General features: G+C 51.2%; 7 protein-coding genes across 7 annotated transcripts; 5 read left to right on the top strand and 2 right to left on the bottom strand.

The window, feature by feature from the left end:
- Positions 1-152: 152 nt before the first annotated feature.
- Positions 153-4,937, bottom strand: MGYG_04952 (vegetative incompatibility protein HET-E-1; the record flags this gene model as incomplete). The annotated part of the gene is made up of 3 exons (XM_003172314.1): positions 153-3,038; positions 3,135-4,675; positions 4,763-4,937. 3 exons carry the CDS (start codon positions 4,935-4,937, stop codon positions 153-155), a joined length of 4,602 nt encoding a protein of 1,533 aa, XP_003172362.1.
- A 556-nt stretch (positions 4,938-5,493) lies between these two features.
- On the top strand, positions 5,494-6,114 carry MGYG_04951 (SesA protein; the record flags this gene model as incomplete). The annotated part of the gene is made up of 1 exon (XM_003172313.1): positions 5,494-6,114. The coding sequence occupies one exon, from the start codon at positions 5,494-5,496 to the stop codon at positions 6,112-6,114; it is 621 nt and encodes a 206-aa protein (XP_003172361.1).
- A 539-nt stretch (positions 6,115-6,653) lies between these two features.
- Positions 6,654-7,280, top strand: MGYG_04950 (SesA protein; the record flags this gene model as incomplete). Its single annotated transcript, XM_003172312.1, has 1 exon — positions 6,654-7,280. The coding sequence occupies one exon, from the start codon at positions 6,654-6,656 to the stop codon at positions 7,278-7,280; it is 627 nt and encodes a 208-aa protein (XP_003172360.1).
- Positions 7,281-7,912: 632 nt separating this feature from the next.
- On the bottom strand, positions 7,913-8,384 carry MGYG_04949 (hypothetical protein; the record flags this gene model as incomplete). The annotated part of the gene is made up of 2 exons (XM_003172311.1): positions 7,913-8,085; positions 8,342-8,384. The coding sequence occupies 2 exons, from the start codon at positions 8,382-8,384 to the stop codon at positions 7,913-7,915; spliced, it is 216 nt and encodes a 71-aa protein (XP_003172359.1).
- Positions 8,385-9,140: 756 nt separating this feature from the next.
- On the top strand, positions 9,141-9,991 carry MGYG_04948 (hypothetical protein; the record flags this gene model as incomplete). The annotated part of the gene is made up of 4 exons (XM_003172310.1): positions 9,141-9,260; positions 9,454-9,506; positions 9,630-9,866; positions 9,922-9,991. 4 exons carry the CDS (start codon positions 9,141-9,143, stop codon positions 9,989-9,991), a joined length of 480 nt encoding a protein of 159 aa, XP_003172358.1.
- Positions 9,992-10,358: 367 nt separating this feature from the next.
- On the top strand, positions 10,359-11,820 carry MGYG_04947 (integral membrane protein; the record flags this gene model as incomplete). The annotated part of the gene is made up of 6 exons (XM_003172309.1): positions 10,359-10,529; positions 10,594-10,630; positions 10,691-10,758; positions 10,819-11,195; positions 11,248-11,315; positions 11,375-11,820. 6 exons carry the CDS (start codon positions 10,359-10,361, stop codon positions 11,818-11,820), a joined length of 1,167 nt encoding a protein of 388 aa, XP_003172357.1.
- Positions 11,821-13,391: 1,571 nt separating this feature from the next.
- MGYG_04946 (rho-GTPase-activating protein 5) lies at positions 13,392-14,291 on the top strand (the record flags this gene model as incomplete). Its single annotated transcript, XM_003172308.1, has 3 exons — positions 13,392-13,611; positions 13,678-13,836; positions 13,936-14,291. The coding sequence occupies 3 exons, from the start codon at positions 13,392-13,394 to the stop codon at positions 14,289-14,291; spliced, it is 735 nt and encodes a 244-aa protein (XP_003172356.1).
- Positions 14,292-15,983: the final 1,692 nt, after the last annotated feature.

Here is a 15,983-nt window from a genome sequence, read left to right as displayed (position 1 = left end):
TGGTCTTCCTATAACGCTTTTACCAGTGAAGATGTATGCATTGAGGTCCAGTGAAACTTAAGGTAGTTAATAAGAATCCCAAAACTGTCATGCTAACTATACCCAATACTGACTTGAATAATTGAGAGTGGCACTTGGCATTGGTGGAAAGCTTAACTCAAGAACTTCGATATCTCCCTAGTTCGCGACCAGTTTGGATGATGCGAAGGGGTTCGACCTCCAATGTCTGTTGCATATTTCTCCGCTCCTTTGTCCAGCATAAGTTGCAAAATCTCCGGGGTCCCAAACCAGGCAGCTTCATGAAGCGCAGTACCTTTCCAGCCAGGCCAGATGCCGTATCCCCTCGCTTCCATGTTTGCACCAGCTTCGATCAAAAATGCGATTTCGTCATGGTTCTGCCTCATAATTGCATTAAAAAGAGACTTGTCTTTGTAACCTTGTGCTGGGTGATTTAGATGACTTGTGACCACTCGATCTGGAACATTCCATTTCTCAGCCAGAGCAAGTGCAATCTTTTTTTGTTTCTGTAGTAGGGCATAGAAAAGAGCGGTGCGCGAATGTTTATCCCGCATGCTTTGGTCTACTTCTTTCTCCCTCAAAAACTGTAGCACAAGCGACTCATTATTGCTCAGAACAGCCAGATGTAGTGGTGTGCGGCCGTCTGCGTCTGACTCCCTCCTCCCTAGTGGTTCGCATTTCTGCATGGGTGACCCTGGGTCCTCCAAAGTGGCGTCATCATCCGCCGTGGGCGTCGCGCTTGCCACTTGAGCGGACGCGCTAAGCTCGTGGAATGGTGTGGAGCTGGGCGCTTGCGCTTGCCAGGTCTCCATCATTGGCTCGTCTAGCAGATAATTTCCATCCACTTTTGGAAGCGGGAATAGCTTGCACGACTGGAATTCCAACACAAACATCTTTCCGGACTCACAGCCAATTGCTACCGTCGATTCAAATACTGCACTGCAAAGTAGATGGTGTTCAGACGGTACTCGTAGCAGGTTTTGGCCATGGCAGGTGATCCAAGTCAAATCCGGGCTCAGGCCATAGCCATACCAGATCGGTTTTCGAGTCTTGGGCTCCAATACTGAGCGGAGCGCGACACGCCCTATTTTGGTGAGCAGATAGGAGTCCGTCAGGTCAAAGGAAATACAAAGGAGCAGAGCTCCTGCCTTTATAGCAGCGGCGCACTTGCCCGTGTCGGTATCCCAGATCCTGATAGTCTCATCGGCTGAGGTAGAGGCAAGGAATTTGCCGTTATGTGAAAAAGCGACTGCGTTGACTGAATCCTTGTGGCCATGGAGAACATGGGCGCAGACTCCCGTACGAACATGCCAGAGCCGGATTGTCCTATCTGTTGATGTTGATGCAACATACTTGCTGTCATCTGAAAAGGCTACCGAGTTAACCCAACCGTCATGGCCATTCAATACCCATATGCAGTTTTCTTGCTCAGTGCTCCAAATCCTAACAGACTTGTCGCGCGATGAAGAAGCAATATACTGGCCATCATTTGCAAAAATTGCTGTCCCAACGGAATCAGTGTGGCCTTCAAATAATCGTATGCACATGCCCGTATCAACCTCCCAGACCCTAACTGTATGGTCCCCCGAAGATGACACAAGGAGGCTACCATCAGGCGAGAAATCAACTGAATTGACACAGTCCTCATGGCCTTCCAGGGTTTCCTTGCATTCGCCTGTAATGATGTCCCATATCTTGGCAGTATGGTCGCTTGAGGCTGAAGCTAGCAGCGTGTCGTATGAGAAGCATAGCCCATTGAGCATATCCTTATGAGTCCCAAGCGTATGCATATATTTCCCCGTGCTTGCGCTCCAGACCATGAGAGTCCAATCATCTGAGATCGACGCTATGTACTTGCCGTCATGGGAGAACGTTAACGAATCAACCCATTTATCGTGGGCATTAAGAACCCGCTCACTCTTGCCTATAACAGTCATGTCCCAAACCTTTATCGTTCTATCTGAGGAGCCTGATATAAGGCGCTGATCGTCCGGAGAAAAGGTCAGGCAGATCGCAGTCCAGCTATGCCCGCGAAGCGTCTGTTCGCATTTGCCGCCACTGTCCCAGATCTTAATTGTTGCATCGTTGGATGATGAGGCAAGATATTTGCCATTGTGGGAGAATGCTACAGAGTTTACCCAGTTGGAATGGCCTGGAAGTATTTTCACGCAGCTGGATGTAGCAACGTCCCAAATTCTCACGGTTTTATCACTCGATCCCGAAGCGAGATATAAACTGTCCTGTTTGAAGGCTATCGAATTAACCCAGTCGCTATGGCCTTTAAGTACTGTAATGCATCTGCAGTCCTTGGTATCCCAGATCCTGATAGTTCGATCGCTTGAGGCTGATGCAAGGTGATGGTAACCGCTTTTCCGCGAGAGTGCCAGGGCATTGACCCAGTCCTGGTGGCCTTGGAGCGTTTTGGCACAGTCACCCTTGGCAATATCCCAGATCTTGATATTTCGATCGCAGGAAGCGGAAATAAGGTATTGGTTGTCGTGGGAGAGGACTACCGATCTGACATGGTTTTCATGACCCCTAAGAGTTTGTAAACACTTGCCGGAATGTGCTCCCCAGAACCGAATTGTTTTATCACTTGAACCAGAGATAAGAAGATTATTGTCCTGGGAGAAAACTAGGGAAGTAACACAACTGCCATGACCTTTCAGAGTTTTCTCCCACTTTCCAGATACGGCATCCCAGATTTTAATAGAAAAATCGCTTGATGCCGATGCAAGATACCGGTGGTCGTGCGAGAAAACCACCGATCTAATTGTGTCACCATGGGCTTCAAGTGTCTGGAGGCATACACTCCAGCTATCTTCCATTATAGGGTATGTTTTCATCCACTTCGGTTGTTCTGTTTGAAATGACTCCTTAACGAGGCTCTTCGCGGGTATAAAGACAAGGGCTGAGGCATATGTTTGAAGTGGAGCATTCTCGATCAGAACCTGGTTGTATAGAACAAATCTTCGAGTATCTTCGACTAGAGCTAGCCAGTCTGAGTTGGGATCGAGGTCCTAGAACCATCAGTTAATCAATCCAACAGGGGTTTTACGCATTGCTGTGAATAGTTGGCTGGGGTTAACTTGATGTTTAGTCTGATGGATACTAACCTCGAGGATTTCTTCCAGCTTTTCTATGGCAATTATGCCGGCTCGCATTCGCCTAAGCAAACTTAAAGCTTCCAGCCAATAGAGCAAGAAGCCATTAAGAAATTGGTAGACAACACCATTCCGGCTCAGGCAGTCCTGGCACCGCTGTGGGTGCTTTTTGTAAGCTTCGTGGAGATGATGTGTCCAGTAGACGCAAGAGTATCGGATAGTCTTTAAAGGGTCTGGATTGGGCTTTTCCATTTGGTTAATGGCCAATCCAGGCTGAGACTGAACATAAATATCCCGCTTTAGCGTCTGCATCAAAAGCTTGAGTGATTGCAAGGAGATATTATAATGGACATCATAAATTCCAGAAGGCATGATTCTGGCGGACGCATGAGCTTGTAGATATTCCTTAGCAGATTGATGCACAAAGTAGATAGTCTCTTGGCGCGTGACCAGAAATGAACCGCATAGCTTAATGATATCTTCGAGCCACTCGGTGTAGCCCGAGATATCACCTTCAAGCTGAACTAGAGAAGGGAGCTCTGCAAATGTAATGGGCCGATATGCAATCATCGCGACAGCGAGTATGCTTTTGCAGAAGTCGAGATCATCATCATCTAACTTGAGCATTTGACCAAGCATAACTCCATACATGTCCTCTAAACCAGGAGGGAATTTATGCAACTCAGTAAGCGTATTCCATGGCTTGATACCCGATAAGCGCTGACAGACCAGGGCTACCCAGAGGAACGTTTCGTTAGCATTTTGCTTCAGGTACCTCTGAACTTCTGCTTTCACTTCAGGGCTGTATCTCTTAGCTCTTGAGAGCTGTGAAACCTTGTGATCTATGTACGTGTTAACGGCGGTAGAAATGAGTCCCTCATTTTGGTCAAGGCTGAGGTAGACTTTATGTTCAAGAGGCCCCAAGACCTCCTTAATATCGTATAGGTTGCGGCTCGAGACAATCCACTTGACGCAGTTGGAGGGTGTTGAGGACGTCTGGCATATGAGATCCAGTAATTTTCGTAAATCGGTCTGGCATTCGTCAAGTGCATCAACAATTAGGTATATTGGGTTTGTCGTCTGGATCGACAGCATGTTTCTGAAAACGTTGGAGAGAGCGAAGAAGTTATCAGGGTCAGCGAAAAGCGTTCCACCACTGAGACTGTATCTTTCCTGTAGATACTCCAAGAATGACCGGTGCTGGATAGCAAGAAGATATATTAAACCGCGGAGTACAGCTGTAGCATTGTTAAGCTGCGAATCGCTTTCCTGGAAAAAGAAGAAAGATGGAGGAATATGCTTTGCACCAGGATCACTCAGGTGGTCAATGATGCCACAGAGGAGCATAGTCTTTCCCTTGCCAGGGCTTCCGCTGATCCAAAAAACGCCGCTGGAGTGGTCGCTGCGCCATTTTTTGAAGTCCCCAAAATCGACAATCCATTCATACGATTTGGCCAGCAGGCCGCCTTTGGTGTCCATGATACGGGATTTATCATCGCGAGGGTCCGTAAGTCGTAGGTCCTTGAGAAACTCGAGGTTTTCGCCCTTGCGTTCTAAAAGTTGTCGCCGTCAACAACACTTCATGGAACTGTAGAGCTTGTAGTGAAGCGCTGTCAGTGTATAACTAAAGCTATCCTCACCTATCCGATTTTCAGTGATGTTAATTTGGTCGGCAACGTACTGCCTACCGGCAGAGGTATTGTTGTATTGAGAACCTGAGTCTGCATTGTTGTATTGATCACCCTTTTCATCCTCAATCCGTAAGGATTTGGCTGAATTTGCTAGGTCCTCGCTCGGTCTCCTTTTCAAATCCATATCGTGACCTGATACGTAAAGAAACTAGTTGTCTCCCTTTTCCTTATGGAGGCATTTTATGGAAATAGGTTACGTCCATATCTCGCCTTAGAAGGTGTCTGTAGGGAACAAAGCGAATCCGTGCTAGGTCGGATGGTGAAGCGGGAGGACGACTAATCAGGTGATGGAAGGTGCGCCCTCAGGAGTCAGCCTGTCAAACTATCAAGCTTTCGAGGTATGTAACTACCCGGCCAAATCGAGGCTTGCCAATACGAATGGGCTGCGGACGGGACGTTGGGCTCCGTTTGTTTCTGCACGGTTGTATGCGTAATGTGACATTAGTAATGAGGCTGCAGCTGCAAGCGATTCCTTTCAGCTCAGCCCCCCAATAGGGGTTGAGATATCTGATTCCCCGGAGAGGATGTCGCGTCTCAAGGCAGGAGGGAGATGGAGGGGCAAGGAGAGGAGTCCAATTGAAAGAATTATATTAGGCCCAATGTGCAAGTGTAAATGCACAGCTGGAAACATTTCAAAACCTAAGCCTGACAACACCTTCTTTTTTTCGACATAACCAAACATGAGGCCCACCAAGTTCGACGATCTGATCTCAGGCACGATTGCCTCACTGGGAGCAGCAGCTGGAGCTTATGATATTATGAGAAACGATCCTGACCTCCCCGCAACTTTTCATAAGGCAGGTCAGCATCTCGGCCATGTCCAGCAAGCACTTCAGACTATTGTAAATCTACTGAAATGGCGGGATCTTGCTGGGGATGTCATACAAATCATCCCGTCGCTCGAAGACAGCAGCAAGAAAGCCAAAGTGCTAGAGGATATACTCTCAGAGGTCGCTTCGCAGCCGGAGTCGTCCAGGAAGAGCCGTTATGTTAGCTCTGTACGCCAGCTGGGACACGAAAACACCATAGAGGCATTGCTGCTGGGAATCATGAGAAATACATGTGTTCTCGGAGAGGACGAGGCCATCAAAGCAGCGATTGACGACCAGGTCAGAGGAATGCATGGGGTAATGGCAGAGCTGTCGGCAATGGAACCATCTGTGCCTGTCGGAGGGGGAGAGTCTCGCTTCACCCACTTTGGTTCTGGCTCCCAGTTCAATAATGCAGGGTCGGGTAAACAGTTCAACAACACTGGTAGTGGTCGCCAGTATCAGGCCGAGGTCATGCACTTTAAGGATTAGCTAGCTAGCTGCGTGCGGTTATTTGAATGTGCTGGAATATGTGAAGTCGAAGCGAGGGTTTTTTCATCCTGGTACCTACTGTGCAATTGTTGCAACGAGTCTGGCGAATCCTTCATGTATGAAAGTGCAATTTTTTATAGGCAAGATAATTGGAGGTATAGGGGAACTCTCGGGCTGCATCCAGTGCTTTGTTGCTACAAGTGTACCATGTGTGGTAGAAACGATTAGGCCGTAACTATGTAGATTACAGCCAGAGAGGTATTCAGCTGTAAGACCTTGTGAGATGCATTATACTTCATTTGAACTGCAGACAATCTGAATGCTGGAGTTATTGCATGAACTCCATCTTGGCATCGCTGACTGACGTGGCAAAGGAAATATAAGCAGTTATACAATCCTGGAGCACCGCGGCTAGCATATATATAGAGATTCCCAGCTTGGTAGTAAGGACTGCAATTATACGCCTTGCTAGTTTTCGGCTTAAGGCGAATCTTGTGCAAATTATCTCTGCTCTATCGCATTCGACAATAATAAATAAAATGTCGGGTATCGAGGCCATCGGGTTAATATCCGGTATAATCAGCATAGTCGACACAGCTATCAAGCTCCACGACGCCCTCAAAAACGCTGACTGTCTTCCACGTGCGTTTCAAGAGGTTGCCTTGCGGCTTCCGGTCGTCAAGGACACTCTTACAACTGTCAAGGGCCACCTGGAAGAAAACGGCGGTGATGCAGCGACTTTCCAAGCCATCATGCCTGTCATCGAAGGCTGTAGCGATAATGCCGAAGCGCTGAAAAACATCCTTCAGGAAGTCATGGTGTCCCCTGACCACTCAAGGCTCCAGCGGTACCGTCTTGCCATACGCAGACTCGGCAAGGGGTCCCAGGTCGAGGAGCTCATGAAGACGCTCTTGGAGAACGTACAACTGCTGGCAGGAAACCGAGCCATCAAGGCAGCAACTGAAGCCCAGGTTAGCGAGGTCCTTGAAGCCATCCATGCACTGTCAGACGTGCCTCCGTCAGCGCCAGACACCCCCGGCTCCGTGTCGTTCGCTCACTACGGGACGGGCTCCCAGTTCAACAATGCGGACGGCGGGACTCAAAATAACAACACAGGCAGTGGAAGGCAATACATTGCCCACTCGATGACTTTTGGGTCGGATTAATAGGAAGAGAGCACTTATATATAGTAACAGGTTTCGTCACTGTGTGGACAATATAAATAACTTCGTGTCTTTTGATATCAAATTCCTGCGTCGTCGCCAAAACTAAGCATAGGGTGGAGCAAGGCAAAAATTTATTATTGGTGGGTTTAACTGCTTTCTATTGGCTAATTGTGGCTATTTCCGACCTTATTCACTATTAATCATCATATGATTAGCGTATATCGTTAGTCCCTTCGCACTCTCTATTTTCTTCCACCTCCATCCTCTGTACGACCTCAAGGACAGCTTCTGCTGTTAAGACAACATGTTGGGCTTTGATATCTCTCTAGACAGCCTTCTCGCTAGCTAGCTTCCAGCTGAGTTGCTCCGTACCCGGTATTATATTATACCATTTATTGAGAGGAGTATGAGACGCATCAAGGGCTGTACTAGCCACGCCCTTCGTCTTGACACGAGTGATAGATAAGGGCGTCTATCTACAAGCATTTACAAGCAATTTCCAGAAGAGGCTCGAGATCATTCGGCTTAGATATATTCTTACACACGATATACGACGAGATGTAGATCTGGGCTGGGGAAGCATATCAAACATGGTCGCTGGGACCGTCATGGCGCCTCTTTACGAAGGCTTCTTAAGCCTTTGGCCGGACCAGAGGAAGTTTCGGTACGTGTACTAGAGGACCAGGACCAGAGTCGCGGGACTTGATGGGGCAGCATGAGGCCGTGGAGGCGTCAGGATCGATACCGACTATGTAACCGAGTCGAGCCTTGTGAAGAAGATGTAGCCATATGGTGTGTGGCATCGCTAGATGAATGGAAACGCATCACCATCCAGCCTGGAGTTATCAGGCTGTGAGTGCGCAGACACATTTATTTGGCGTCCTCAGAGGCCAGTCGGCGCAGGCATCTACCTGTATGTATACTCTGTATTTGACTCTGGGCAGGGATGGCAGCCTTGTCTGGCATGTCGGCAAAAGGATCTTGTCATCCTTTCATGCGGACTGTGGTGTGGCTCGTCTGGGGAAGAGAGCTTGGATCCCACAGGAATGAGCAGAGCATACTTATGAGCACGGCCACTCCCTTGAGGTGCTGGGTGGAAGGCATGATTCGAACATCCAGTCTGCTCTGAAATCACTCCGTATACATATGTATGTATACATACGTCCGATTTGTTAGGAGATATTTGCTTTCGGGCTGATCCAGCGAGCCTTGCGCTGGTTCACGGGCGGCCCTGTAGGTTCGAATTATTCCAACTTGTCTGAACCCCTGTTCTCACAGACTTTGGCTTCTTCCCTGCCCAGCCCCTTTTCTATCCAACAGTTTATATCCTTACTGTCGTGGAGCTGACACAGCAGGGCCGTGAGCAAAGAGGACGATTTCAGTTGGAGACCGACGGTTAGTTTTACTCCGCGAAGAAGCAGCAGAGACCTTATACTGTAACCTTTAACTCGGCAGGGTACGGAGTACTTACTTAAGTACTGAAGATGCTGGATTCTGATATTCAAGGTACATGCCGGAGTAGTATGAAATCGGCCTGCACCCATGGCTGCTTTTGTTTCAGCTTTTGTCTATAGATCATATCGATCGCGACATCATGAGGGCAGACCGGAGTATCACCTCACGACCTGTGAAATTATCGTGTCCTCGGTAGGCCATAGAGTTGCCTGTGATATTGCAGCTCTCTTCCGTCTTCACTGGCCATCTCGCCTGGTGGAACAAGCTAAATGAAAGTTGATCTAGAACGTCTTGGAACAAGAGGAGGAAAGGAGCTTTTTAGCACAAGCTAACTAACCTATATTCGCGGCATGATATATGCTCGTCAAAAGGCGCCAGCAATAATACCTATGGTATACATACACAATGTGCGAACAGCATCACACCGGATCACCGTCGTCATTGCCCGGGATCGACTTCACGAGGCGCCCGAAGCATGTAGAGCAGCGAACGACTATCAATCCATCACCACCACCATCACTTGCAGTAGGACGCTTCGGGGTTACTCAATCCTCGTATCCCCCTTGGCTGCCGCTCAAAGACGCACCATGACGGTCCACTCGTGTTTCCTCCCGCTCATTCAGCGTTTCCCCCCAGATCAGCTTTCCCCAGTGCAACCTTGCAGGGGAATGATTCTATTTATTCACTCTGGCTACGCATTTGCTGACACGAAGGTTAGAAGGGAGGTACATACATAATCTGGCCTATGGGCAATGATGGGCATGTTACCGAGTAACTCTTTAAGCCTTTCCCCTTCCTTTGCCCAATTCCCATGTACGGCATAGTACATGCCTTTGGCGGCTTCTTTCTCCCGAACTTACATACATTTAACAACCGCAAGGGGTGAAGTGCCAGGCTTTTTTTCCTTTCCCCCAGATCGACCCGTCGAGGGGTGGAGAAGGACGAACGGTTGACTGTCAAATCATCCTTTATGGATATTAACCTTGCCACAAAGGAAGACCAGAATGACCAGGGCTACGAGGATACAGACGGATTCTGCTTGCTGTTAGCCTTTCTGGAATGTGTTCGGGGCATGGCAGTGGAAGAGTGGTCCATCCTTGCCATCTTTATGCACTGCCGTAACTGCCAGGGGTAAGAAAAGAAGCGTAAGAAAAGCGAGCTGACAACCATCTTCATCTGGACTAAGCGGCTGCAGAGAAGGGAGGAAAGGCATGGCATGCAACTACTGTTCCGTGCCAAACTTGTCCGCTGCTTGATTAAACGAGTTGGATTCTTAAACAGTTGCTTCGGCCGGACCAATTGTTTGCTTCATTTCCCATGTACGGAGTACCGTGGGATAGGAGGTATACGTACGGAGTTACCGTACCGCGGGATTCGCTTCCTTGTACTCTCCTCTTCGTCTGCATATGCGTGTGCGTGTGTGTGCGTCTGGCTCCGAGTGTAATGTAAGTTGGCAGTAATAATAGAAGCAATAAGAAGAGTAATAATAACTACGTGAGCCGCACAACATTCAGCTGCCTTTCCTGGTGAAGCTGGCTGCAGCGAGACTAAGCACTCATCTTCATCGACTGCCGACGGCCTACTGATTCCAGGACTGGAATGAGCGAGCTGGTCTAGAGGAAGATGGTGGATCTTGGGCGCCCAACGGCCGATGTGCCTAGTCGTGGATACCAGCTCTGGGTGACGGACGTGGTGGTTGTGATCATTGCTGGTGTCTTTGTGGTTATCCGTCTGGTCTCGAGATATCTCAGGAGCGGCATCCAGGTCGATGACTGGACTATTCTGGCAGCCCTGGTAGGTCTTTTAACATACTCTCCTTTTCAGTTTCTTCGTTTCTGCGTGCTGACCCTGTTTGAAGGTGCTGTCTGTTATGTTTTCGACGGCGCAGAATGTCGGTATGTTGCGCATAATCTGGCGTGGATGGTCTATATCAAGCTGACTGACATGTCTTCCAGCCGTTGGGTATGGATACGGCAAACACGACTGGCATATCACCGAGGAGCAAGAGCAGAAGTCTCTCAAGGTAGGCAAGACATATATCCATCATCACCAACTGAAGAGCTTCCTGCTGACGGTGTGGCAGTGGATTCTGGTCGCTCAAGTGTTATACAAGCTGGTGATCTGTCTGGCCAAGGTGTCAATCCTACTGCTGTACTTGAGGATCTTCTACGTGCACCAGTATTTCAGGCGGATATGCATCGGCCTGATCGTGTTCACCATCCTTTCGGGCATCGCCTTCATCCCGCCAACGATCTGGCAGTGCTCGCCAGTGGAGGCGTACTGGAACAGGACCATCCCGCACACCTGTCTGAGCAGTTTTCCCAACTGGCTCACGTATGCGATAATCAACATCACGACGGACGTGATACTGCTGGTTCTGCCAGTGCAGCAAATTCTGCGCCTGCAGCTGACGAAGCGAGACAAGATCGCGCTGATACTGGTGTTTATGCTGGGGTCGTTGTAAGTATGCCGATTTGAGTGTTGATAGCGCAAGACTGACTGACGGGTGCAGTGTCTGTATAACCAGCATTTACCGAGTGACTCTAGTCGCAGCATCCTCAGGAGTCAAGGACGTCACATGTAAGGATCTATATCTTCACCATAAAGACATAAAAGACATCAAACTGATAGCGGTATAGGGACAACGACGCCGATATCGAGCTGGAGCGCGGTGGAGGTCAACTCAGGCATCATCTGCGCCTGTCTACCGATGGCACGACAGACACTCTCGCACGTCTTCTCCTGCTGTCTGCCTCCACAAACAACCAAGAACTCGTCCGTCTCGCCGTCGCAGGGCTACAACAACACCAACTCGGCGCACTTCTCTCGCATCTCACGGGGCGGGAACGGAAAGCCCATCTCTGGCTCCGGCCTCCACCGCAGCAGCAGCCACCCCTGGGAGTACCATCCGCGCATCCAGGACGGGATGGTGCTGACGTCGATCCAGTCAGACAGACACCGGCACTACCTGCGTCGCTCGGACAGCGAGGAGGAGATGCTCGGACAGGATTGCTATCTGGGTAACGGCGGCGGGATAGTCAAGCGGACGGATGTGTCTATAATAGAGCACCCACGGGCAGGCTAGCGAGCGGTTTGCTGCAGTAGCTCATAAGCTATCCCCCCGGTTGCTGCTGCTGCTGTGATATATGAATCACTTTCTTCCAGCAGAGACAGACACAAAGAGAGGCAAACGGCTTCTTGCAAGGTGTACGGAGTAACCAGGCACTCCCTTATCACCCGGACGAGGACGGATGAGTAGCGGGAAGATGCATCTTAGGCTTCATTCAGGGCAAGCCAGGCAGACAAGACATTTGACCACCATCCGGGCAGACCCAGCCATCAATGACGGGAAATCAGGCCCAAGAGCGGTCCGCGAGTGGCTTCATGGTGTTCTTCCAGTCTCCATCCCCAGCTTCTCTCCATGTTCCATGCTCTAGAAGTCGAGCATGGAGGTTGAGGCTATAGCCATCCGCCAGGCAGTAACCGTCAACTAGGCAGCACCTAGGTAGTTGTCAAAGGTCGAGAGAGGAGGCCGTAGGAGGGACCGCGAGGAAGAAGCCGGCCTTCTCGAAGCAGAGATAGAAGTAATAGACCAGACCCTTTGATCATGCTGTATATCAAGTGCTGTACAATATCATCACCATCACCATCATGACCTCTGACCTCTGTCTGCTGCGTCTGCCCCTGAGCCGTAGAAACCGACCGCGTTATCCACCAGAACAACCGCTGCCCTCGCCTTCCGCTCCACCGAGTCGACCTGTCCCTGTCCCTGTCTGCCGTTTGTCTATCCTGACTCTGGCTCGCGGTTCACCTCCTGCTGCCGTTCCGTGGTTGAGCTCGACCGGCAACGGCGCCCTCGTTCGGCCCCCAAAGGCGACGCTCAGCTTATTCACAATCCCTGCTGCGTCTAGACTGACGCTGAATTCTCATCTCTCTTGTCTCTCCTGTATTTCTCTTTCTCTCTTTCTCTCTCGCTTTCGCTCCTCTTTCTCTTCGTCTACTTCTTCTTCGCCGTCGTCTCTCGTTAATCGTAACCGTCCTCGCCGCCGCGCCGCCAAAAGGACGCCCACCAGCTGCACCACCAGGAACAGGAACAGGAACAGGAACAACCAGGCCAGTCGCTCGCTCGCAAGAACTTCGCCCCCAAAAGCGGCCCAGCAAAAGACGCAGAAGAGAAAGACAAGCAAGCAGCAAGAGAAGTAAATAAGAAGACAGCTGAGGACGCCACAAGGCCAGGCCTCCGTCGCATCGTTCGTCTTCGCCCCAGGGAAGTTGGTTCCTTTTTCTCGCTGCTCTTCGACCTCTTCGTCTTTTCACCACCAGCAACCAGCAACCAGCAACCAGCGAGCAACACAGCGCCAGCGACAGCAGCAACACGACCGATGCCTGCTGCACTCTGCTAGACAGCGAAGTGAGGCCTCATCCTGTCCTTCTGTCCGTTCGCCGTCCTGTCCGCGTCTTCCTGTCCGTCGCCCTCGAGTCCCGCCGTCGTCTGCTTCCCCGGATCCCTCACTCTGGCCGCCACCCCAGGCGCGTCTCACCAGGAACAACCACCACCACCAGGCAGCAAGAAGATACAGCAACAAGATACAGCAAGAGAAGAAGAGTAAACCAATACAAATCTGTTTGTCTGTTTGCTAGCTGCTGTCTCTATCGATGGCGCACTCGCATTCACAGGCTCAGGCGCCGCAGCCTTCTGGGAGCGCGCAGGAGGCTTCCACCGCTACGACTTCCTCTGCATCTATAGCAACACCTGCGGCTGCTACCTCTGCCTCTGCCCTGCTGAACAGCAGCAGCACTGCTCACTCTCCTCCCTCAAAGAGAGACCTTGCCAGCTGGTGGAGGCAGTTCAAGAGAAGCACAAAGAAGGACACTGGTACGTCTTCTCTCTCTGCTCTGTGATAGTTTGTGTCTGGTTACTGATCTCTCTGTCTACTGCTAGCCCCCCAAGCTCCCCCTGGAATCTTTGGCATCCCCCTGAACGTGAGCATCAAGTACGCCAATGTGGCCATCTCTCTCACCGGCGATGATGGGAAGAGCTTCATCTACGGCTACGTGCCCATAGTAGTGGCAAAGTGCGGGGTCTTCTTGAAGGAGAAAGGTATGATTTACGCAGCATTTGCTTTTTCTCTCTTCTTCTTCTTTTGTATATCTATTATATCTTGATAATGGTGTTGTATGCTAATGTTAACGGCTGTAGCTACCGACGTTGAAGGGATATTCCGGTTGAGCGGCTCTGCAAAGCGCATCAAGGACCTCCAGGAGATCTTCAACTCGCCAGACCGCTTCGGAAAGGGGCTCGACTGGACAGGATACACCGTGCATGACGCTGCCAACATCCTCCGCCGCTACCTCAACCAGCTGCCAGAGCCGATTGTGCCCCTGGATTTCTACGAGCGCTTCCGGGAGCCGCTGAGACATCGACAAGGGCGCCCGGACGGGGAAGAGGCTGCCATTCTCGTCGACAAGGAACATGGCTTCGACAGGGATGCAGCAGTCGTCGCTGTATCAGCAGCTCATCAAGGAGCTTCCCGCCGCTCAACAGACAGCTGCTGATCTACATCCTCGACCTCCTCACCGTCTTCGCCTCCAAGTCGGACCTCAACCGCATGACAGCCACCAACCTGTCCGCCATCTTCCAGCCGGGTCTGCTCTCCCCACCCGTCCCACGACATGTCGCCGCAGGACTACAAGCTCAGCCAGGACGTGCTCGTCTTCCTCATCGAGAACCAGGATAACTTCCTCTTCGGCATGACTGGCACGGCAGCCGATGCCCAGACCGTCAAGAACATCCAGGGTGGGATGTACCCGTCCCCCTTGCAGAAGACCACCATCAGACGCTCAGCCTCAAACGCCAGCGGAGGCGCCGACAGCCTCAGGAAGTACGAGGCTCTGAGACGCAACATGTCTGTCTCCTCCAGGAACTCTAATGGCAACGTTACTGGGCCCAGCACTCCCAACTCAAACTCAAAGGGCGGTGGACTGCAGCGTAGCAACACCGTGCCTTCGAAGCGAGCTCCTGGCTTCTCGCCTTCGAGCACCTTCGCTCGACAGCAGGCAGCGACACCACCAGCAGCTGGCCTAGCTGCTCCTCCACCACTGCCGCCGCCACAGCTCCAGATGTCACCCGTTGTCAAGGCTGCCCCGGCAGAGGATATCACCAAGGTAGTCGAGCACCCAGAGCAGCCTCAGACTGCCGAACAACCTCAGAATGGCACTTCAACCGCTGAAGTTGCAGATGCAGCTCCCGCTGCCGAGCCTGCTCAGATGATGTCTTTGCCTGTTCGAAACATCGAGGCTGCTCTCCCCGAGCAGGAGCCTGCTAAAGTTCAAGCCCAGCAACAACCTGAAGCTGCTCCGGTACAGCCTGTGGAAGCTGCCAAACCTGAAAATCCAGCGGAGCCTGCACGCACTCTACAGCTCGCTGAGCCATTTGAATTCACCAAGCCGCCTGAACAAGCTCCAGTTCAAGCTCTAGTTCCAGTTCAGGCCCCAGTTCCAGCTCCAGTTACAGTTTCTTCTCCTTCTCCCGGTCCAGCTCCTACTACCCAGCCGGATACAGCCATTCAACCTATCCCAGTAGAGCAGCCTCAACCTGCTCAGTCCAGCTCGCCTGCTCCACCTGTGCAGCCAGCCTATCCCATCCCAAAATCCCAACGGCCAAGTCACATTGACGCGCCCCCTCCGCCGCAGCTGGACCCAGCAACACACAAGCCAGCCACTATCACACCAACCAGAGAACGCAAGCTAGCCTCCCTCTTCTCATGGACCAGTCCTCCCAGCGGCGACAAGAGAGACTCCAACAAACTAAAGAAGAAGCGACGCATCCCCGGAAGCGCCAGTGAAAGTGCCCAGAGTTCCACTGCTTCCCTCGCGCATGGCTCCCAGGCTGGCTCTGACGAAGCAGCTCCCATGAAACAGCCAGCAACCTCCCAACCAGCAGCCTCCTCCTCCTCCAACCTCGAGGACATCATAGTCGCAGATGAATCCCACGTCTCTACTCCCAAAGTTCCTAACCCGCCTGTCTCCCCTCTCCTACCAGTCCATGCTTCTTCTCCGTCCCAAAGCCAGACAAGCCTAGAAGTCAGCTCGCCCCCTCGCCAACACCACTCTCTCACTGAACGCATGCTGAGGCCTCGTTCACGCACCCCTTCTCCAAACTCTCATTCCGTAACAGACCAGTCGGACCTCGAGGAGTCGTCTAGAGGTGACAAGAGAGATAAGCGGCGCAGCTGGCGTTTCTTGACC

Source organism: Nannizzia gypsea, genomic scaffold (genome assembly GCF_000150975.2).
Source record: "Nannizzia gypsea CBS 118893 supercont1.4 genomic scaffold, whole genome shotgun sequence".
In the NCBI taxonomy this organism is placed as follows: domain Eukaryota; kingdom Fungi; phylum Ascomycota; class Eurotiomycetes; order Onygenales; family Arthrodermataceae; genus Nannizzia; species Nannizzia gypsea.
The sequence above is the reverse complement of the archived record's forward strand: the minus strand, read 5'-3'. Positions and strand labels throughout refer to the sequence as shown.